At 60.9% G+C, this 21,666-nt stretch overlaps 1 protein-coding gene across 2 annotated transcripts in view; it reads left to right on the top strand.

Moving 5' to 3' along the window:
• The first annotated feature begins 3,532 nt into the window (after positions 1-3,532).
• Positions 3,533-21,666, top strand: part of SYT2 (synaptotagmin 2) — a 23,769-nt gene continuing 5,635 nt past the window's right edge. The window contains exons 1-7 of one of the 2 annotated variants that reach the window (XM_017821312.1): positions 3,533-3,581; positions 18,176-18,358; positions 18,501-18,670; positions 20,050-20,166; positions 20,379-20,546; positions 20,699-20,866; positions 21,280-21,397. In XM_017821312.1, coding sequence (XP_017676801.1) covers positions 18,193-18,358; positions 18,501-18,670; positions 20,050-20,166; positions 20,379-20,546; positions 20,699-20,866; positions 21,280-21,397 — 907 coding nt within the window. In that variant the 5' untranslated portion in view covers positions 3,533-3,581; positions 18,176-18,192. Of the gene's footprint in view, positions 3,582-18,175; positions 18,359-18,500; positions 18,671-20,049; positions 20,167-20,378; positions 20,547-20,698; positions 20,867-21,279; positions 21,398-21,666 lie in introns of those variants that run through there. The other variant, XM_017821313.1, reaches the window with a different exon arrangement.

Genomic DNA, 21,666 nt, shown 5'->3' with positions numbered 1-21,666 from the left:
TACCCCTGGCTCCTGGTCCTGTGTCCGTGGGTCTGTCCCTGCGCGGGAGAGGTGAGGGCAGTTGTGCCACTGCGTATCATGGAATGTTTGGGTGAGAAGGGACCTTAAAGCTCATCTCATTACACCCTCCTGCCCTGGGGAGGGGACAATTTCCACTAGACCAGGTTGCTCCAAGTCACATCCAAGCTGGCCTTGGACACTTCCAGGGATGGGGCAGCCACAGCTACTCTGGGCAACCTGTGCCAGGGCCTCACCACCCTCACAGGAAAAGATATTAAATGGAATATTCTTCCCAATATCCCATCTAACACTGCCTTCTGGCAGTGGGAAGCCATTCCCCCTTGTCCTGTCACTCCATCTCTTGTCCAGATCCATCTCCATCTCTCTATAGGCACTGGAAGGGACTCTGTCTCCCTGGAGCCTTTTCCTCTCCAGGCTGAACACCCCCAGCTTTCCCATAGCAGAGGAGCTCTGCCATGTCTTCATAGCAGAGGGGCTCCAGCCCTCAGAGCATTTCCCCCTGTCCTTGGTAGTCGCCTTCCTGCAAAATCTGGGAAGTGGGGCTTGGTAGAAATGCTCCTGGGTTGAAACCTTGGCTGTTTGGCAGGATGCTGGGAGCAGTTTTAGGGACTGGGGACCCCTCTCCCAAGGTCACACTCCTGTAAAGTCTGGGGTGGGCAGAAATGCTCCTGGTTTGGAATCCTGGCAGTTCTGCAGGACGTGGAAAGCAGAAGGTCCCTCTCCTGGGACAGGAGGGACAGGCTGTACTTGGGATAAGTAGGGGGGGAGAAGGGCTCGAGGTGGGTGGGCATCCCGTGGGCCCCTTTTGCCTCACCAGGTCTGATCCCCATGAAAGAATACAGCGGTAACAGATGCCACATCAGCACAGGGGGACAGAGGTAGGACAGTGTCCCTCGTGCAGTGACAGTTCCCCTGCCTTGCAGCAGGGCACATGGGGAGGATGAAGGGGGCAGGGAGACCCCGGTCTTCCCGCGGCATCTCCAAATTTGTTTTCCCCTCCGGAGAGCGATGCTGGAGCGGGGACAGATGCTTCAAGAGCCGTTAATTAATGACAGGGTGGTGATGAGCTGTAAGAGGCTGCAGTGGCGGATCCAGGGCCAGGAGAGGGCTCTTCCCATCGACTGCTGCTTCTTCCGCAGGGCGAGTTCACACGAGTTCGTTACGGTGCGATCCCGAACGCGGAGAGCGGAACTGGTTTTGGGGCGCCCCGGCCCCTCATCCGCAGAGGCGTGCCCTGTGCGTGCATCCCAGCCTGTGCTGGCTCCGGGCCCTGTGCGGGCAGCAGAGCAGGCAGGAGAAGAGAGCAGGCAGGAGAGGAGGCAGGAGAGCAGCAGAAGGGTCCCACTCATCGCGACTTCACAGGAATTGCCACGGCACAGAGCCGGTGAGACAGAGGAATCTCTCCCCAGAGAGATTCTCCCCCCGTCCTTCTGGGGGAGGACGCAGAAGGACCACAGGGGGATGATGATGATACTTCAATTCCAGACAGACACCTGCATTTGGGAAAACTCAGCCACGTGTTTCAAGGGTGATGGGCAGGGGAGGGGCCCTTCGTTTAGGCAACCAGCACTCATGGGTGGTGTAGTGGGGATGTGATCCCCATGCAAGTCCCTTCCCCTGCTCTCAGTATCTACCGGGAGCTCGTGGGTGTCTCTGTGATTTGGGGGGGGCTGCTGCAGGGCTGCGAGGGCTGAGGAGGGGAGTTGCAGGGCACAGGGATCCCAGCAGCACCTGAACATGTTTGGTGCATCCAATGTGAACATACAGCACCCAGCATGTTCAGTAGCACCTGCCAGGTACTGACTGTGTGTGTGACAGGGCCAGGTGTGCAGCCACAGCCACTGGGCATCTCATCCCTTGGGCACAGCATCCCTTGGGCACAGCATCCCTTGGGCACAGCATCCCTTGGGGACAGCTCCTGGCACGTGCAGCAGCACCCAGGGGCTACAACACCCAGTCCAGGTACAGCAGCACCCAGTGTAGGTACAGCAGCACCCAGTGTAGGTACAGCAGCACTCAGCAGCTCCCGCCAAGGTGACCCACAGCCTGTGTGCCAACACCACCTCCCTTCCCAGGGGCATGCAGCCCTTCCTGCACAGACCCACAGAACAGTTTGGGTTGGAAGGGATGTTAAAGATCATCCAATTCCACCCCCTGCCATGGGCAAGGACACCTCCCACTAGCCCAGGTTGCTCCAAGCCCCGTCCAACCTGGCCTTAAACACTTCCAGAGATGGGGCAGCCACAGCTTCTCTGGGCAACCTGTGCCAGGGCCTTCCCACCATTACAGGGAAGAATTTCTTCCCAATATCCCACCTAACCCTGCCCTCTGGCAGTGGGAAGCCAGGTGCTGCCAGAACAGAGGTGTGGGACTCCCAGCTGGGGTGGTTTCGGCTGAACCCACAGGGTCCCTGGCCCTGGCTCATCTGTGGGGATTAAGGGGTGTCCAAGGGTCCCCCTTCCCACTGGAGCCCCCACTGGTGGGAAGGGCACCCCACTGCAGGGGCAAACCGCCCCACCGCCGCCCTCCTCTCCCCACCTCGGCTGCTTGCTGGAATCCCATCAGCTTTTTCCTGCTGTTTTGGCCCCTAAGCTGGGTTACCAGGAATCCTCTGGATGTGGGGGAGGCACGGTGAGGGTGCCACCATCACCCCTCCCTCCTGTGGCCACAGCAGGGACCTGATTGGGGTGGCATGTCCCTGTGGTGGCCGTGGCAGTGGTGGGTGACCAGTGGGTGGTGATCTGGGCAAGGTCACTGGTGAGAGAGGACCAGTGTGGTGTGACCAGTGTGAGGTGACTGGTATGAAGTGATTGATAAGGGGTGCCCAGTGTGAGGTGGCAGGTGTGAGGTCACCCCAGTGAGTGGTGTTCGGTGCTGGTGCCCAGTATTAGTGCCTGGTATGAGGTGTCTGACCTGAGGCCTGATGTGAAGTGCCCTGGTGTGGCGCTGGTGCCCCGTGTGACCTGACCCCAGTGAGGGATGCCCGGTGCCCTATGCGCAGTGCTGGTGCACAGTGTGAGGCGTCCCCGAGGAAGGGTGCCCGCTGCCTGTGCATGGTGTGAGGTGCCAAGTGGCAGTCCCTGGTGTCAGGACCTGATGTCAGTGCTGGTGCTGCGTGTGAGGTGACCTCGATAAGGTGTGCCCGGTGCTGAGTGACCCCAGTGAGGGGTGCCCGGTGTGAGGTGCCTGATGTCGGTGCCCGCTGCTGGCGCCTGGTATGAGGTGCCCGGTGGGAGGTGACCCCGATGGGAAGGTACCCGGTGCCGGGAGCCCCACGGGCGGTGCCGCTCCCCCGCGACCCCCGATCCGCGCCCCCCCCGGGGGGTGGGTGGGTGTGTGGGCGGGGTGTGTGGGCGGGGCGCGGGCGGGGCCTTCAGGGGCGGGCGGAGCTTCGCGGAGCCGCCGCACGCGAGCCCGGGGGGGCCGGAGCTGCCGCAGCGCCGCGCAGGTCCCGCCGCCCGCCCCGCACCGCCCGCACCGCACCGACCGCTCCTGTCCCCTCCCGCTCCGACCGCACCGACCGCAGACACCGCACCGCTCCCGCCCCGCCGCCCCGGCCGGTAAGTGCCCGCCCGCACTCCCGCCGAAGTTTCTCCCCGGTGCCGCAGCGGCGCGGGCTCTGCAGGACGGGGCCGCCCGGGCTCCCGCCGAGCCTCTGCCGGCGCCGCCGCCCGAGGTGCGATCGTCCCCCGGTGGGGTGGAATGGAGCGCGCACGGGTGACCCGCCACGTCCCGGTGCCGGGTGCGGGGCGGGGAACGGCGCTTTCCCCGGGAAACCCTCCGGGGACACGGGTCCCAGCGCTGCCCAGCGCCCCCGGGGCTGCCCGTGGGGAGCTGCGCCCCGAAGGCGGCTGGAGACAGAGCCTGGTGGGATGAAGAGGGGGGCGACCAGTGGTGCACGGGGCTGCGGAACTGGAAGGGGGGCACTCAGGGGCGTGGGACCCTCCCGAGGACGTGGGATCCTCGGGGGTGCCGCGCCGAGCACTCAGCCGGGTCAAAAGTGCCCTCTGGGTGCTGCGGGATGCTCCAGCTTCGCGTCCCTGCGGTTGCCCGACCGTGGGTGCCCTTGGGGTGCTGGCCCCGGGGGGTGGTGGGGGGCGCAGGGCTGTCCCCGCTGCATTGCAGGGAACCACCCTGATTCTGGGAACTCGCGGGAGCGGCGTGGCCCCAGCCATGGGCGGCCCCAAGCCCCACTGCACTGGCGGCTTCTCCGTAGCGGCCTGGCCAGGAGCCAGCTCCAGCCAGACCCTTCTCCGGCTGGATTCCCCCACCATGGCTACACCAAGCTCCGGGATCCTCCTGCCCTCCCGCGCTGTCCGGGTGCCGTCGGGGTGCAGTGGTGTGGAGGGGCTCAGTCCAGAACCGGGGGTGTCACACTGGGGTGCCGCAGCCCTTGCTGTGCTCAGCACCTCGCTGCTCCCCTCAGCCTAGTTTTAAAGAGTGATCCCGAAGGAGCTCTCTCTGCAAATTGCGCAGGGGACAGGCAGCCTTGCAAGGTGACTGTGGCATGGGAAGAGGGGGACACGCGTCTGTGTCACCCATCGCTTTGTGGTCCCCAACTGTACCAATCGCTCTGTCTCTTCACGGTCGCTCCTGGGCGCAGTGCTCTCCTGTCCTCCGGGTGAGAGTGGCCGGGATGCTGTTGTCACCCACCGCGGGATGTCCCCCCGTGTGTGCTGTCACCCACTGCAGGGTGTCCGGCAGCCCAGCCCTCCTGCGCTGTGGAGCTGCAGGGCGCTGCAGGACTCCCCGCCGGCTCCTCTGCTGCAGCAAAACTTCAGTCCTGAGCGAGGGCTGGTGCGTGAGGTGCTGCTGCAGCGGTGTTACTCCTGCCGAGCGGCAGCGCAGCCACCGGCAGGAGTCTCCAGCCTGCTGCATTATTCCTCGCTCGCACAGTGCCTCGGCCGTAGGCTGCCGGGGGCTGCCGGACTCCCGGGGCACCCGGGGGCACCCCCGGGGCATCCCCGGAGCTCTGAGCCTTTGCTGCGCTTGGCTCCTTTTGGCTGCATGGTTTTGGTGGGAGGAAGCGTGGCTGGCGGTGGTCTGTGTGCCAGGGGAGTGAGGGGCACAGGGGAGGTGATGCACCCAAGGTCACTGAGGCCAGCAGTGGCAGCGGGACGTCACCTGTACTGCGCGGGAACAGCACAATCCAGCAAAACACCCCACTGTCCCTAAACCCCAAATGACTCTTGGTGCGATGCCCTGTCCCCTTCTTGCATCTGGTGTAGTGCAGGAAGGGGTCTGACCTTGCTTGATCCTCTGGCATCTTGCTCGGCCTCCCGTGGTGAGCGCCACTGCCCCGCTTGCCGGGAGCCGGCCCGAAGCCCCGGTGCCCCCGATTCTGCAGGGCGAGGACGCGTCCCTCGCTGCCTGTCGGCCCGGCGATGGCAGCGGCAGTGAGCCAGCACGGGCTGCACTGCATCGCCTCGGGCAACCCGCTCTGCAACCCGCTGCCCTCAGCTCCCGGGGCCACGGAGGAGGGAGGACACACAAATATATTCATATAAACCCTTATATGATACATGGATATATATTATATGTATTTGGTCGAGGAGGGGGCTTCCAAAACGGCGTTGCTCACCCGCAGCCGTGCCCGTGGGCAGTGGAATGGCACAACCGTGGCATTTGTTGCCAACTGCTCCTGCAGGAGCTGCCTCCTGCTCCGTGAGCCCTGGGGATGGCTCAAACTAAAGGCTGTCCAAGTGAGTTGGGACTCCCGCTCACCCCGAGGGGTGGGAGCAGGTCCTTTCTCCAGCTCACCATGGTTTTGGCAAAGCCCCAGCTCCAGGAGCCGGATGACTGCGGCTTCTCGTTATGACTGGAGTTTCTCCTTCCCCGGGCTGCGCAGAGAGCTGTGAGCTGGCAGCCGTGATGTCGTCCAGCAGGATCAATGCCCAAGCATACAGACGGCACCCAGTGTCCGCTGGTTTTCAGATCCTCTGTTTTTTAATTTCCTATCCCCAGCAGTGCAGCTCGGCACTGTGCCTGGCCACGCTCCTCCTCAGCCGGGTGGCCACCGGCGCCTTCCCTGTGCCAATATCTGGAGCTGCTGGTAAGTGCAATTGGCAAAATGCTTTTGCCCTTGGCTGTGGTTGGCCTTTCCCTCCTGGATGAACACCCGTCTGTTCCCCAGTTTTTCCCCCTCTGCGGCTGCCCTCGGCTCGGCTCCTGCCAGAGCCCACGTTCCCCAAAGTGCCCTTTGATTATTAGCTCTAATAATCGTGTTATCGCATCGACCGAAGTGTTTCAGATGCCAAAGCTAATTTCGCTTTTCACGCCTTCCTTCATCAGTAATGGGATTTTGATAACATCACGCATCCAAAAATATTGGATAAAGTCAGCATAATTCCCAATTTATTAATTAAACTGTAAATCAGGCAGCGTGCGGCTGTAATCTTGAATGTCCCGAACAGGTGTGATCCTGCAGCTGGGGATGGTGCTAGCACATCCCTGACAGCCCTGGGGTGTGGGATCCTGGTGTCTCCCCCTGAGTTTGGGGGCTGTCACATCCCAGTGGGACCACCCACTCCATTGTTCCCTGTGTGATGGAAGTCAAGGGATGTTTCATCAGCTCTGGTGTTTGGAGGAGGAACTGTGGCGCCTCTGGATTTTGCTGCTGGTCAGACAGTGGGGTGGAGGCTGGCAGAGCTCCCTGTCCCCCCAGGGTGGCTCTGGTCGTGCTTGGTGCTTTGGGAGGGGTGACTGCAGCCGGCTCTGGCAGTGCATGTGGCAAATTCCTGCTGTCCAGATCTGCTCCCGCTCTCCTGGCCAGGCAGTTGTCTGACTGTTGCACCAAACCCATCCTGTTGTTCATCTATGAGCCCACCAGCCTGGAAGGGGCTCCCGGCACCGCCAGGGGTTCCTCTACTTGTGCATCTTAGGGAAATCTGGTGTGTTTTAATTAATCTGGGTGCTTTATGCTCCCCAGCTCTTCCCAACCCTGCATGGGTGCATCAGATGTGGGCTCTGGGCTGGTGCATCCCTGGGGATGTGAGGAGGCTGGGAGCAAAGCAGGTGATTGTGGCATGAGTGAGTGCTGGGGGTTATGATGGGGCACATCCAAACCCTGAGCCCATCTGAGCCTGTGTTGAACTGGAGAACTGGAGGTGGGCTGGGGGGACTGTCCTGCTGCCAGGGACCTGGGGAGCTGCTCCGGGGCCAGGCTGAAGCCACAGAGATGCATGGATGTCTGTGGGCAGCAGGATGCCCAAAATATGTTAGAATAGTTTGGGGTCAGCAGAGCTGATTCAGCAGCCGATGCTCTGCAGTGCTTCTGTGGGCTGAGGAATCCCTGAGCCCCGTGAGCCTCACGTGGAGCCTTGGAACAATTCCACCAAAACACCACGGAGCTGGGACCAACCTCTGAACTGCTCAGCACCAACCCAGGGAGGCACCTCCCACTTTCTCCTGCAGGACACAGGGTATCCCCAGGGACTCACTGGGATGGAGGGCTGCTGGGACTGGGGATCCCCAAGCGGCACCACAGCTCCCATCAGCCTCGAGCACTGGATTCAAGGAGGAAAGCAACCCCAAGTTTCAGTGCTGTGCATGGATTTACGAGCACATGGATTCCCTGTGGGCTCTGTTGCTGTCTTGCTCTGCTCCCAGGGGAGTCCCAGGGGTTTCTCCTGGGACTGAGGCATGGCAGGGTTAGTGCCTGGGGTGAAGGTGCCAATGTGTGCCCACTGCTGTCCACACACCAGCCCGGTGCCACTAGCAGTAGCCTGGCACAGCTGCTGCTCGGTGCTGCAGTGTGTGGCTGTGACAGCTCGGCCACAGCTCTGTGCCATGGGAGAGCCTGACAGAGACCTCCCTGTGGGGTTGGGTGGGCCTGGCCATGGGGGACCCTTGGAAGGTGGAAGGAATGGTGACTACCAACACCAGTTCAGGAACCGGGATGCTTTGCAGCTGGGCTCTCCAGGTTATTCTAGGGGAGAAACAGCCTTCCCTAGGATATGCCAGTGGAGCAGCTCCTCTGTGCAGCCCTGAAAGTGTGTGCCATTGTGCCTGTGCCTCCAAAACACTTGGAAGGATGCATAGGGATGCAGCTCGGAGGGGCTGGGGAGGCCAGCCCCTGGGGGACCCTGCCATGGTGTCTAGGGGCTGTACCCATCACCCTGGCTGGGCTCCTGGCTCTCCTGGTGGAATCTGCACAGTTTATTCATGGGAGTCAGTCCTGTGTTCTGGCCTTGGTGGGACTTCATGCCATAACAAAATGCCCTTGCCTGGAGTGGTCCTGTGTCCCCTGTGACCCCATCACTGTCCCTCCTCCATCCCCTTTTTCACCCCCAGTGCCACACGAGTGGGTGGTCCCAGGGACACAGAGCTGTACTCTGCCTCTGGGGCTCTCCTGCCTTGGAGCTGGGCAAGCAGCACCAGCATTGCTCCCACAGGCAGCCAGTCCCTGGAGACTGAGCCCAGGCTGGCAGGGAGGAGGGGGATCTGGGTGATGAGCATCGCTGGGGGCTCCCCAGGGCCGGGAGCTGGTTTTCTGGATTCTAACACCATCCCATCACCACCTCATGCTTGGCTGGGTTCTGTGGAGATCTTCCTGGAGCCTCCCCACTGGAAATGGCCCCTCGTGGCTGTGTCTGCTCATTTGGCCCCGTCTGTTGAGCTGGGGAGCAGCGCAGTGTGTGTGAGCTCCCTCACTCCCGTCTCCGATTGATCCACTGCGTCTCGGCTCCTGTGTAGAGCTGCTTCTGGCTCTTCCCCAGGAGCTGACCTGGCTCATTTTCACTCCCCCTGTGCAGATTGGGAGCCATCACTGTGGCACGGGGCCATGGCCGGGAGAGCCAGCAATGGGGCCGCGGTGCCGGTGCCCACCCGAGCAGGCAGGACTCGGTGCTCTTGGCCGTGTGGTGCCTTCAAAGTGCCAGGACAGCTCAGCCCATCACCATCTGGTGCCCTATTTAGCTGCACTGGTGTTGCTGTTGGAGCAAGGCACGGCTGCCGTGGCATCGCGGTGCTGGGGAACGGGCTGGGTGCTGGCAGTGCCCTACATCTATTTTTTGGGAGGCTTTTTTGGCCATTCGCAGCTCTGTGTGCCAGGGGTGGGCTGCCTGTGCTGGCTGGGGTTGGGGGGAGCCTGGTGGTTTGCTGTGGCAGTGGCAGTGCCCTGGGGGATGTTCCACATGGAATGCTCTGGTGTCCTTGGGAACAGCTGTTTCCCCACAGCTCAGGGGACCAGAACCCCCAGCTGGTGCCACGGTGGCACATGGCATGTGCCGAAACCCTCTGGATGAAGTGCTAGTTTTGAGTGGTGCCTGCAGCCCCTGCAGGATCTCTGTGGGATGCCTCTGGTGGAGTCTTGGAGCAGTGCAGCTGGACTGGGAGACAATGGGAACCTGAAGCCGTAGTGAGGAGGGGGACAAGGTGCTCACTGGCCCCTTCGCTGTTGGCACCAAAGTGTTGGTTGGCAGTGGATGTCGCAGCACCTGCCCTGGCTCCTGCGGGAGCCCTGGTACCAGTCCCAGCTCAGCTTTCTCCCGTCCTTCCTTCGCTCCTGGGCCAGCAGCAGTGCTGGAGGCTGGGGATAGCCAGGGCCTGATCCAGCTAGGATCCAGTGGGCTTGGGGGGACCAGCACCCCTAGGTGCCAGGCAGGGCTCTGAGTGCTCAGAGCTGGGTCCCCCTCTCTCCTGATGCGGGCCCTGGTGTTGCTGTCACTGACCTTGTCCCCTGTTTTACCTCAGTGCTGTTCTGATTTTAGAGGCAAAGGTGCAGAAAATCCCTGAGCTGCCTGTCTGGGCACCCTGGCACCGGCGGGTGCCAGCACTGGTACCCATGCAGGGAAGTGTCCCTGGGTAGGGACAAACCTGGTGTCTCCCTGAGTCACAATTCTCTGGGGGAGCACCTGCCATTGCCGAGAGGGACCCTGGTACCTGGTGGGTGCCAGGCTGGGGTGATGCTGTGTAGGGGGAGATGCCCAGGACAGAGCAGGGCAGGGTGGGATCACCCTTCCCCAACTCTGCTGACCTTTATGTGTCCATCCAGTGAGTCATGGCAGTGCTCAACACAGTCTTCCAGTAGCAGGCACCGGTGGTTTGGCTTGGGAGCACCAGAAGGCATCAATTTGGATCTCAAATGATGGATGAAGGCCTCCTTTAAGGCTACATTTACTGTTAGACCTCGCTTGGTTTTGCTGTGAACAACGCAGGTCCTCCCTCACAGGCAGGTGCTGGCTTCGAAACCACCGTTATTTTATAATTTTTTATTTTACAAGCTCTCCCCTGTGAGCCTGGGGCTGGATCTCCTTCCTTGAGGCTGGGGGCTATGTGGTGAGGAGCCCAGATTCTGGCCTGTGGGGCAGTGAGGCAGGAGCTCATCCCAGGCTGTGCAGTGTCCATCCCCTGTGCATCCCAGTCGGGGCGAGGGTGGGGACTCTGGCTGTGCCCCTGTGGGGACATGCAGGGGACACACTTGCCATCAGCTGGGCAGCTCATCCAGTTTTTACAGGAATTGTGTCCTTCTCTGTCACAGTGCTCCCCTGGAATTACTCCTCTCCCGGGGCAGGGATGGTGGTTGGGGCTGCCAAGCCCCAGCATGTTGTTACTTTTACTTGGCTGAGCCAGGTGCTGGTGGGTGACGGGGCCATGAGCAGAGCCTGCCATGGCAGGGAGGGACACTGTGGCTGACTCTAGTCCCATCTGGAGATGCTGCTGGAGTCTGCAGGATGGGGAGCAGTGCTGGGGCTCCCAGCAAGGTCTGGTGGCTGTCACTGGCCCAGGCAGCAGCAGGGTCCCATCACAGCTCTGAGCGGGGGGAATGCTGAGCTTCAGCCCTGCCTAGGGGGTTCCTCCCTCAGGGTGCTGCTCCCCATGCTGTGCCTCAGTTTCCCTCAGTGGGCAGAGGGATCTGTGCCTCAATTTCCCTTGGTGGGTGGGGGGGGTCTGGCCAGCAGCACCTGCTGGTACTTGGGTTTGGGGACAGGAGAACATGTCCCTGTGTGGGCCATGTCTCAGCAGCTCAGGTCCCGTGATGCCATGTGCTACTGGAGCATCCTGGCTCCATCACACTCCTCGCCTGTGCTGCAGCAGCTCCCATTCCCAGCCCAGTAGGCATACTCTCCCATGAGAAGTATGGAGCTGGGGGAGCAGAGACTCCCCTTGCCCTCAGCAGAGTGAATCAGGATGGGATTGTGGGGGGATCCCAGGGGAGAGTGCTCCCCAAGCTCTGGGGGCTGCCACAGCATCCTGGAGAGCTGTGGATGGAGAGTCTGATCTGGCACCACTGATGCAGCTGCTGTGGGGTCATGCTGGGGCTGGAGAAGGGGAACAAGGATGAGATGTGGGGGTTGGCTGGGCTGGGTTGTTGCAGAGCCCCTTTGCACCAAGGTCCTGCAGTGTCTCCCTACCTAGTGCCCCCTACACTCCCTCCTCCCTGATCCCGCAGTCTCCCCATGCCTCCACACATCCCTTGCCTGGAATTCTCTTTAATTAAATGACCATTAGAAGCCAAATCATGTTTTTGCCTTAATTAGAGTCTCCTGTCTCACTGCTGTGAGCTGAAACTCTGGCCCAGCATGTCCCCTCCGTGACTGACATCGGATGCGATGGGAGCGCTGGGGGGTCAGTGCCCCCATGAAAGGCCAGAGGGATGCCCTGGCATCGTGCCAGTGGGTCCGGCAGAGATGGGATCTCCTCCTCCAGCCGTTGTCCTGCTGACCCTAGCTCCAAAACACCCGTTGGCATCAAGATCCAGCTGGGGCACTGCCAAATATCTCAGCTGTACCTCGAAATCTCCACTTGCCCCGGGGCTGCACTGCAGGATCCGGCTCCATAGTTCCCAGACTTCCCACCGGCGTTGGAATGGGAGGGGGCTCACCTTGGGACCTGTTTGGGATTTTCATTCCCGGTCATCCAAGCCTGGCACAGGGCAGTGCAGGTTTTGGGATCAGCTCCCTCAGCTGACATTCATGGAGGTCTGGAGGGTCCCCCCACCCCGCCCCGTCTCCATCTCAGCAGGACAACTCAGCGCCGGCTTTGCCGTCCCGTAAAGAGCGAGAACTCCTCTCTCCGGGCCCACGGTGGCAGCCGCCCTTCATTATCTAACGAACTTCCCCCAGGTCGGGGTCTCCCTGGGACAATTCAACACTTTGGGGGGGGGCGGGGGTTGGGCCCCCCCGTACCCGTCTGCTCGAGCCCAGCCCATGCTCCGTCAGCGCCGGCTGCTGCTAATTGCTGCCTCAGCCTCATTAATCTTCATTTGTTGCTGTTTCTGCCCTCCGTCGTCTCCATCGCCTTCCCGGAGGGGAGAGGTTCCAGCTGCCCCCACGGGGGAGCAGGGGGGGTTTTCAGCAGCTGGATTCCCCAAAATCCCCGACCCTGGCGCTGAGCTCGCTTGGTGCTGCCGTGTCCGAGGACATCCTGATCCTTCTGTGCACCCCCAAATTCTCATCCTGGGTCTGGTCCTTCGCTGATGAGGGTGAACCCCTGTCGATTCCCCCGCACATCTCGCTTCTCCCTGCGTGGTCCTCAAAGCCCTCCACCCCAACGGGTGAATCCACCCCTCTCCATCCATTCCCATCCCACCCGGACAGGGAGCTGATGCCGGGGCAGGGGGTACCCATGATGGGACCACTATTGGGAAAGCCCAAATCCCCCTTGTTTGGCTTTTCGGATGTGTCGGGTGCTGCGGCAGCACAGGCGGGGGAGTCTCTGGGATGGAGCCTTTGCGGGAGGAGGAGGAGGAATGAAGGCTTGGGAAGGGGATTTTCCGGCGTCTAAACTGCTTTTCTGGTTACGGGGAATGCCCTGGGGATGGAGGGGGAAGGGATCGCCGGCTCCAACCTGGAGTTTCCATCCCTCCAGACCTTGGGGTGCTGCCGGCAAATGGAATGCGGCAAATGGGATGTGTAAATGGGAGGGGGACCCGCCCACCCCCCAACCTCCGTCCCCCCCTGCTCCAGGTGTAAATCAGCGGGGTAGCCAGGGGGGTTTACACCAGGAAGGGGCCAAAGACCCCATGGGGCTGGTTTGAACCTCAGTGCAGTTTCTCGGGGTTCAGTATCAGCTTTAACAAAGCTGGGGGAAGTTTGGGGGCTGAGCCTGGAGGGTGGGTCGCTGGATACAGTCCCTGGGGGCTCTGCTGGAGTTGGGACCTGGGGGCTCCTTCAAGGCCAGATGTTTGCAGCTTAGGGCACTGCCTGAAGGGGTACAGGGTAACACACCCCGGGGTGCAGGGGAGTGTTGGGGTTCTGGGGGCAGTGCAGTGTCAGGACTATGCCTGGAGGGGGCTGGGGTGTTGTGATAGGGGGTCTGGGAAGCTGCAGGGTGGGGCACAGGGTAATGTCCCATGGGATTTGGGGGGTGCTGCACTGAGGGGTGCAGGATGAGGCACTGGGGGATGCAGGGGTGTGCATTAGGGGGGAAATGCACTGTGGGGGGGATGGGTTTGGCAGGTTCAGTGTAATGCACTGTGGGGTGCAGGGGCCACATGCTGGGGGGCCCAGAGCAAAGAGGAGCAGGATAAAACTCTGGGGGAACTGGGGTGGTACCTGGGGGGCTGCAGGGTGGAGTGTAATATGGGTGCATGGGTGATGTGCCATGAGGAGCTCTGCCCACCCTCTGCCCTGTGGGGTCTCCTCAGCGGCTGCCTGGGTGAAGCCCACCCTGTTCTGCTCCATGAGGAGCTCCCAGCGGTTTTGGAGAGGGGTGTGGGATGGGTCCTACCATTCTCATCAGCGTCCCCCATGAGTGCTGCACCCCAGGAAAGAGCTGGGGGGTCTGCAGGAATCACCAAGGTGGAAGGGGGATCCTTCCCAGCCAGTATTTTTTCTTGAAGCCTTAACCCACGTTCATTCCAGGGCCAAGGGCTGATAGAAATGGTTAATTATAACCCTCATATTTTATTTATGTCCTTAAGACTCTGAGATCTTGGCCAGGGGAGAGGCAGGGAGCAGTGGGGAGTGACGAGGGGCAGCTCCAAACCAGGGAGGAATAAAGAGGAAACGTGAAGCACCGGAGGAACCGCAGCGAACATCCCCGGTGGGGGCGGCCGAGAGGGGTTTGAGGACACAGCGGGGATTTCGGGGGGCCGAGCTCCCTTCCCACCCCCACCGCCGGCCGCTCGGCCCCTTGCCAGCAGCTGCCGCAACTTGCAAAGGGGAAGGGGAAAAAAAAAAAAAAAGAAAAATTGCAAAAGGAATTAAAAAAAAAAAAAGGCAGCGCAGCCAGAGCAGGACTGCAATGCAGTGCCGCAGCCCAGCCGCCGCACAGCCCTCCCGCAGCACGGGGGGCCCGGCAGGGACAGGGGGCTGGGACAGGGAGGAGAGGCTGCGACGGGCCCCCCGCCCGGAATCTGCGGCGTGGGGCTGGGAGCAGCTCTGCACCCGCAGCCGAGGGCTTGGGCTGCCCTGCTTGTGCCTGGTGGGGATGGGGGATTGCGACCAAGGACACCCAGTGAGGCGGTGGCACAATGGGGTCTGGGACCTGGAGTTGAGGGGATGTGCCCAAGGACACACTACTCCATTGCCTGTCCCCTCTGCTCCCACTGCCTGCCCTCCCACCCAGCGATGGCACCCTGGCTACCCCCGACCTGCCTGGGCTGCCCCCATGGCACTGCCCACACCTGCCCCACGCTGCCCAGCCTGGCCCCCATGCAGGAGGGGGATCAAAGCTTGGATCCCTCGCTTGGAGGGACAGGATCGGGCCCCTGGCCCCATGGCAAGGGCTGTAGGGTCCAGGGGACTGTAGGGTACTGAGTTGGAGGGGGGGTGCAACATGGTCTCCATGGGCTTGCTCCCCCAGGCCTCTCCTGTGCCTCAGTTTCTCCCAGTCCTCAGCTCTGCCAGCACCCGCTAAGCACCACAAGGGAGCAATTAGTGATGCTAATTAGCTCCCCAGCTCAAAAACAGCCCCTGCACTGAGGCCTGATGCTGCCTGCAGGCTCCCGAGCCCTGGCCAGCACCGCAGAGCCCCCCAAGCCCCCAAAGCAGCACTTCCCTGGTCAAGTGCCTGCACTGCATCTCTGCCCCCAGAGCCCCGTCCCCTCACGGTTCCCACACGCACAGAGGCACACAGAGGGTGTGTGTGGGTGTGTGTGTGTGTGTCTGTGTGTGTGTGTGGGTGTGTGTGCAGGCCCTTGCACAGGCTGTGGGCAGTGCCATGCACACATGAGGATGTGCAGCCCCACGTGCAGGAGCTGGCAGAGGTGGCGACACGAGGCTGCACGTCCACACAAGCGCTTGCACCCGGACACATCCCTGGGCAGGTGTGCTCACACGTGTGTGCCTGACCACGCGCACACGCCTGTCAGCACTTCGCACACGCGCTGCCTGTGCACCAGCTTTTACACACACACACACACATGCAGGCACAGGCACACGTCCCATGCACAAGCACTCGCACACCCTGTGCACATTTACACACACCCACGTGCACTCATCCTCTGTGCACACACACTTGCACACGTGCATACCTTCACATGCATTTGCATATCCCGCGCACACACGCATGGACATGCTTGCACATACATTTACACACGTGCACAGACGTGCACACACACACCTCCCGTGCCCGTGCGCTGGCCCTTGCACCTCCATGCCCACACCTACGGGCTCACAGGCGCACAGACAGACACACAGAGCCCTGCACAGGCGCACAGACGGACACACAGAGCCCTGCTCACGTCCCTTCCCGTGCACACGAGTGTGCACACGCGTGGGCTGCAGCACGTGCCCGGCTGCGGGTGCTGAGCAGGCCTGGCTGTGCCCGTCCCTGGGGACAGCGGCTCTGTGCAGGGGGATGTGAGTGGCATCGTGATCACTGCAGCGCCAGGATTGCAGCGGGGCTGCCGCAGCCCCCCCTGTGCTCGGGGAGCTCCCACCCCCCGGGCAGTGCTGGGCTGGGCACCCAAGGACTGGGGTACTGGAGGGGGGTCAGTTCATCTGGACGCCACCTCTGCGTGCTGCCCACCTTGTACAGTGTGTTTGGGGGCAGAGGGGGTGCCCTGGGGTGTGTTGTGGGGGGGTACACCCCTGGGGTCCCTCATCCTGTGCTCGCTGGGGGGGTTGTAGGGTTTCTGTGACCTGGACCCCCTGCCCTTTGTCCATGGGTGCAGGGCAGAGCCAGGACCTCCTGCCCCAGACCCGGGGGGCAGGATCCAGCACTGGGGGGCTGCCTCCAGCAGCACTGGGCCTCCACATCCCATCTCTCCTCCCACTGACCCTAGTGCACCTGGGCAGTCATGGGGACAAACCCCTCAAGTGATGGGGACAAACCCCTTGTGTTTGATAGGGACAAACCTGGATATGTGTCCAGGTGTCCTCAGCTGCTGGAAGATTTGGGGAGCTCTCGTAGCCCTCAGCATCAAATAACCCTCAGTCAGGTTGGGGTTAAATGCAGCAGCTCCTGGTTCAGTCTAGGATGTGGGAGATGTGGGGCACCTCCAGCACCCTGCTCCAGCCCCCAGTGCTGAATTTCAGGGAGCTGCAGCTGCATCGGGGCCAGGTGATGTGATGTGGGTGTCTGCAGTAGTGGCAGCCCCTCCACAGGGAGTGAAGGTGGTCATGGCTGAGACATGGGGTGGCAAAGCCTGTGCTTGTGGCAGGGACCTTGTCTGGGTGGGAGTCATATAATCAGCTTGTTTTGTCATGTGAAGGGCTGTCTCTCCTTTGTGGGGGATCCCCCCAGACCCTCACACCATATTCTCTGCAGGAGTAGCGGTGCAGAAAGGAGGTGTCTGGGTATGGAGATGCTGAATAAATCAGTGCTTGATTCACCTGAGAGGTGGCTGACTACACATGGTAACACCAATTTGAGGTAGGAACACCCCCAGGTCTCTCTGGCTGACTTTTTGAGGTGAGAATGCTCCTTTTCCACTGCTGTAGGAAGGGCAGAGGAGCAGCCAGACCTGGGGGATGGTGCTCTGGGCAAGGAGCCTTCACCGAGTGGGAAGAAGAGATGCAGGGAGTGGGATGCCCCCCATCCCAGAGCTCACCTGCCCCCAAAACTCTTTCCTGGGTTATCTGCGATCCTGCTGGCTCTTTGCTTACTCCCCTGAAGAGCCTGGTATCCTCCTTAACCCCACCAGCACACTTACTCTCTGGGATTCTTCCTGCTCTGGTCTTCCCTTTGCAAGCTGCTTGAGTTGTGGAGGAATTTTGTGGCTGGATCTGGGTTGTGGGGGCACTTTGAGTCTATAGCTGGGGTTGTGGATCCACTTTGGGGTTGAAGCTGGGTTATGGAGGTCAGTCGTGGAGACATTTTGGGGCTGGAGCTTGGTCAGGGAGGTATGTTGTACCAGGTTTACTTGCAGAAGTCAAAGCCACATTTGCAAGACCATGGGATGGGTGTCCCCATGCTTGGGGGGTGCTCAGACCCCGCTGGGCTGGGGAGGGGATGCTCAGCACACTGGGCTATGCTGCAGCTCTGGCAGTGAACTGAGCACCTTCTCTGGCCCCACGGGGGAGGGGGCTGCCTGGGGGAGCTCTGCAGGACTGGGAACTGGGCAGAAGCCTCAAACCACCCAGGGTGGTACCTGTGACATCGTGAAAGGGTCAACTCATTGACCTGCCCGCTGAGCCTTCCATGGCTGTGTAGAGCTTGCCCTTCCCTGCTTCCATCCGTCCTCAAGATGTGCCCTGGCAAAGCTCCCTGGGGCTGGAAGAAGAGCAGTGTGCTGCTCCTCTCCTGCTCCCAGATTTGGAAGTTCCCACAGGGCCAGAAGCAAGTCCTGAGGGTCCCTTACCAGTGCTGGGCGCCCCATGCCTGGGTCCCGGCCTAAAAGGAAGGATAGGAGGGGCTGGCTTTGTTCAGACTGACCTCACTCGTCTCTTCTGGGATGCAACATTCCTCTCCTCATCCCATGGGGTCTCATCAGGCGAACATCCCCCCAGGAGTGTCCCTGATGTCCCTGGGAAGCTCTGAGCTGGCACCACCACTGATGCAATGCTGGGTGATGCTCCCGGTGGCTTTGGAGATGTCAAGGGCCAGGAAACTCAGGGGTCCGCTGGGTTTCTTATCACTTGTGAGGGATCCAGGTGTCTGATCTCTCACAGCCATGGGGTCTGTGCCCCTCCAGCAGAGGATGAGGTGCCCTGCTGCAGCCCTGCTGTCCATGCTGATCCCAGTGCTACTGGGGACGCTGCCAGGGCACAGGGAGGAGCAGGGGCAGCAGGAACTGTGTGACCACCGAGGTGATGTTGTGTTTCAGGGAGCTCCTGACCCACCATGACATTCAAACAAGCGTCTATGATGGCCCCAGAGGCCACGGCCACCACGATGCCCATGAGCACGATGGAGAACTCCACGGAGGCCGCGGGGCCAGGCGAGAGCAAGGAGGACATGTTCACCAAGCTGAGGGACAAGTTCATGAACGAGCTCAACAAGATCCCCCGTGAGTAGCTGCTTCTTTCCCGGGTGCTACCCTCCTGATGGCCCCACCACTGCGCTGGTCCTCGGGCAACATGTGGGACAAGATTTTGGGGTGGTTGGGCCGGAGCTGCAGGGCTGACCACAACACTGGCTTTTGCCTGCAGTTCCACCCTGGGCCCTCATCGCCATCGCAGTGGTAGCCGGACTCCTCATCCTCACCTGCTGCTTCTGCATCTGCAAGAAGTGCTGCTGCAAGAAGAAGAAGAACAAGAAAGAGAAGGGCAAAGGCATGAAGAATGCCATGAACATGAAGGACATGAAGTCAGGCAACCAGGTGACGTCCTTCTGGGCTGCTTGGCCAACAGTCCCTCCGGATGAGCTATGAACTGTGCTGGGGCACCCGTAGATCAGGCAGCAGATTGGGATGGAGTCACCAGGATATCTGAAGCCAGGACATGGAGCCACCAGCCACTGGGATGGGACAGTGCAGACAGGAGCCAGGACCTGAGACAGCAGCACTGTCCTCTTTCAGTGCCCACTGGCCCAGATGGGATCAGGCTCGAGCTGTCCTGGACCTGCCAATGCTTCACACGAATCAGAAAATGTTAAATTAATCCCTTTCCTCTTCCTGCACCCTCTGGGTTACCCTCATTTCACTGAGCCTTTAGCCAAGAGGGGAGGGCCACCAGGGCAAAACACCTGCCAGTCTGGGGTCGAGAGGCAGGTACTGGTACCTGGAGCAGACCTGGGGCTGTCTCCCCATCCTTGGGGCCAGCCTGAGGTGGGCTTTGGTACCTGCAGGCTTGGGGCCACCCCAGCCATTTCCATGGCCTTGACCCAGGGCCATTTAGAGGGGGTGAGAGATTTTGGGTGCCTGTTCCTGCTCTTCAGAGCTGTGTGGGCACCATGAACATGCAGGTAGGGCTGGAGCAGGAGCGGTAGGAGATGTGGGGTGGGATTCCCCAGCAGAGAGCAGGGGCTGTATCCCCTGGGACTCCACAGGGTCATACAAACCCTGACCCCCCCCACCCAATGGGTCCCTCAGTGCTCTGTCTAATGTGTCTGTCTTCCCTTGTGGTGCCCTTGCCTCCTTCCACCCTGCTGCCCTCGCTGCCTGGTCCCTCCCCATCCTGGGACACCCTCCATGGTAAGTGTCACCATGAGCCTCCTTCTCCATCATCTGCTTCCAGGGTGGGTTGGGGGACCTGGAGACATGTCAGAGAGGAGACAAGAAGCCAGGACTCCCACCCTACAGACCATGGCTTGGAGAGGCAGGAAGAGGGGTGGCTTTTCCTGGGGACAATTAGGGTGTATCTCTATTTCTGAGTCTACAAAGCACTGGCTGTAGTGCTTCCCCAAGCACAGGCTGGGGGTACAGGACCCACCGCCTGCAAGCACCAAACCTCACTCCACTGGAGCCAACCCCTTGTTCTGGTGGTCCGAGGAAGCCCCTCATGCCACCTAGTCTGGACCAGCACCGGGGGCTCCCTGGCAGCCATGTGGCTGTGGAAGAGCCAATGCCACCCCCAGATTGCTCCATCAGTGCTTTGTGTCCCCAGCACAGGGGTCTCCTTTCCTCTGAGGGGAGAACCTGGGTGTGGAGATGCCAGTAGGGTTGGGGTGCTGGGGTTCCCAGCGGTGTGGGGACGGGGACGCTGGGCTGTGACTGTGCTGCTGAGCTGGGCACTGCGGCTGCCACTGCAGGACCAACAGGACGACGATGATGCAGAGACGGGTCTGACGGAGGGGGAAGGTGAGGAGGAGGAGAAGGAGCCAGAGAACCTGGGCAAGCTGCAGTTCTCACTGGACTACGATTTCCAGGCCAATCAGGTGATGGAGGGGCTGGGGCTCAGCTGAGGAGTGGGGTTTGCCCAGGGGGATTTTTGAGGGGACAAGTCTCCATGTTGGACCCGGGTGGCATGGGAGGGAAGGAGGAGCTGGGTGCTGTGCCACAGGAAGTCCTGCCTTGGGCTGGAGATGAGTGGAGATCTGCAGAGTGTAGCTGGGCTGTCCTAATAAGGACACCCCTCTGCCCCCTCCAGCTGACGGTGGGAATCCTCCAAGCCGCTGAACTGCCAGCTTTGGACATGGGGGGCACCTCAGACCCCTATGTCAAGGTGTTCCTGCTGCCTGACAAGAAGAAAAAGTACGAGACCAAAGTGCAGAAGAAGACGCTCAACCCTGCCTTCAATGAGACCTTCACCTTCAAGGTGAGACCCTTCACCCACAACACAAGACCTTGCCTCCCACTCCCATCCTTCTCACTGACTGCACCGGTCCCTTACGCTGACCCTCACTGCTGGTCCTGGCTCGGGGTCCTCTGAGCCCGCTGTCAGCCCGGTTGCTGTCCCTGCTTGTGCAGGTGCCCTACCAAGAGCTGGGTGGGAAGACGCTGGTGATGGCCATCTACGACTTTGACCGCTTCTCCAAGCACGACATCATCGGGGAGGTGAAGGTGCCCATGAACACGGTGGACCTGGGCCAGCCCATCGAGGAGTGGCGGGACCTGCAGAGCGGCGAGAAGGAGGAGGTGAGAGCCAGCCCTCAGCCAGCTGACCCTCTTGGCTGGGGGATTTAGATGGGGGTGGCCACGGGGTGAGCTCTGCTTTTGGGACCATCCCACAGCGCTCAGGGTGATGATCATGTGGGGTCCCACTGGGGTGGGACTCGTGCCTGTCCTGGCTATGAGTTCTGGGCAGGATCTGCCATCTTGTTCCTCTGCGTAAAAACCTTTTTGTCACAAAAAACGAAGAGTATAAAACATCTTGAGTGCTGTGCTGGGCCTGACCAGCTCCAGATCCAGTGATCAAACCCTTGTGCTGGTGCATGGGGTGCCAGCTTGTGCCTGTATCGAAGGCTGAGCAGGGTTTGGGGGGACCTGCATGTGGGACCATGTCCAAACAGTGCAACGCTTTGATATCCACTCCCTGCTTTCCTTGGCAGCCAGAGAAGCTGGGAGACATCTGCATCTCTCTCCGGTACGTGCCCACGGCCGGGAAACTCACTGTCTGCATCCTGGAGGCCAAGAACCTGAAGAAGATGGATGTCGGGGGTCTCTCAGGTGAGTGTCACTCAGGGGCAGCCTCCTCCTGCCCCACTGGGGCTCTCAGCACCTTTTGTCAGGAAGGACACTGGGGCATCAGTCTGGCTGGACTCGGGGAAGCCCCCCCAGTGCCTCCTCCTGCATTGGAGGCAGCCCAAGGTCTGGCTGGAGAGCAAAGGAAGATGGGCATGGGATGAATCCTCCACCCTTAGGAAGGACATTTTGAATTTGGTCTCACACTGTGTCCAGGACCAGGATGCTGCAGGACCTGGGTGGTGAAAATTCTC

The sequence above is a fragment of the Lepidothrix coronata genome, unplaced genomic scaffold (genome assembly GCF_001604755.1).
Source record: "Lepidothrix coronata isolate B3197 unplaced genomic scaffold, Lepidothrix_coronata-1.0 Scaffold90, whole genome shotgun sequence".
Lineage (NCBI taxonomy): Eukaryota > Metazoa > Chordata > Aves > Passeriformes > Pipridae > Lepidothrix > Lepidothrix coronata.
Note: the sequence above shows the minus strand (reverse complement) of the source record. Positions and strands in the feature narration are given on the sequence as shown.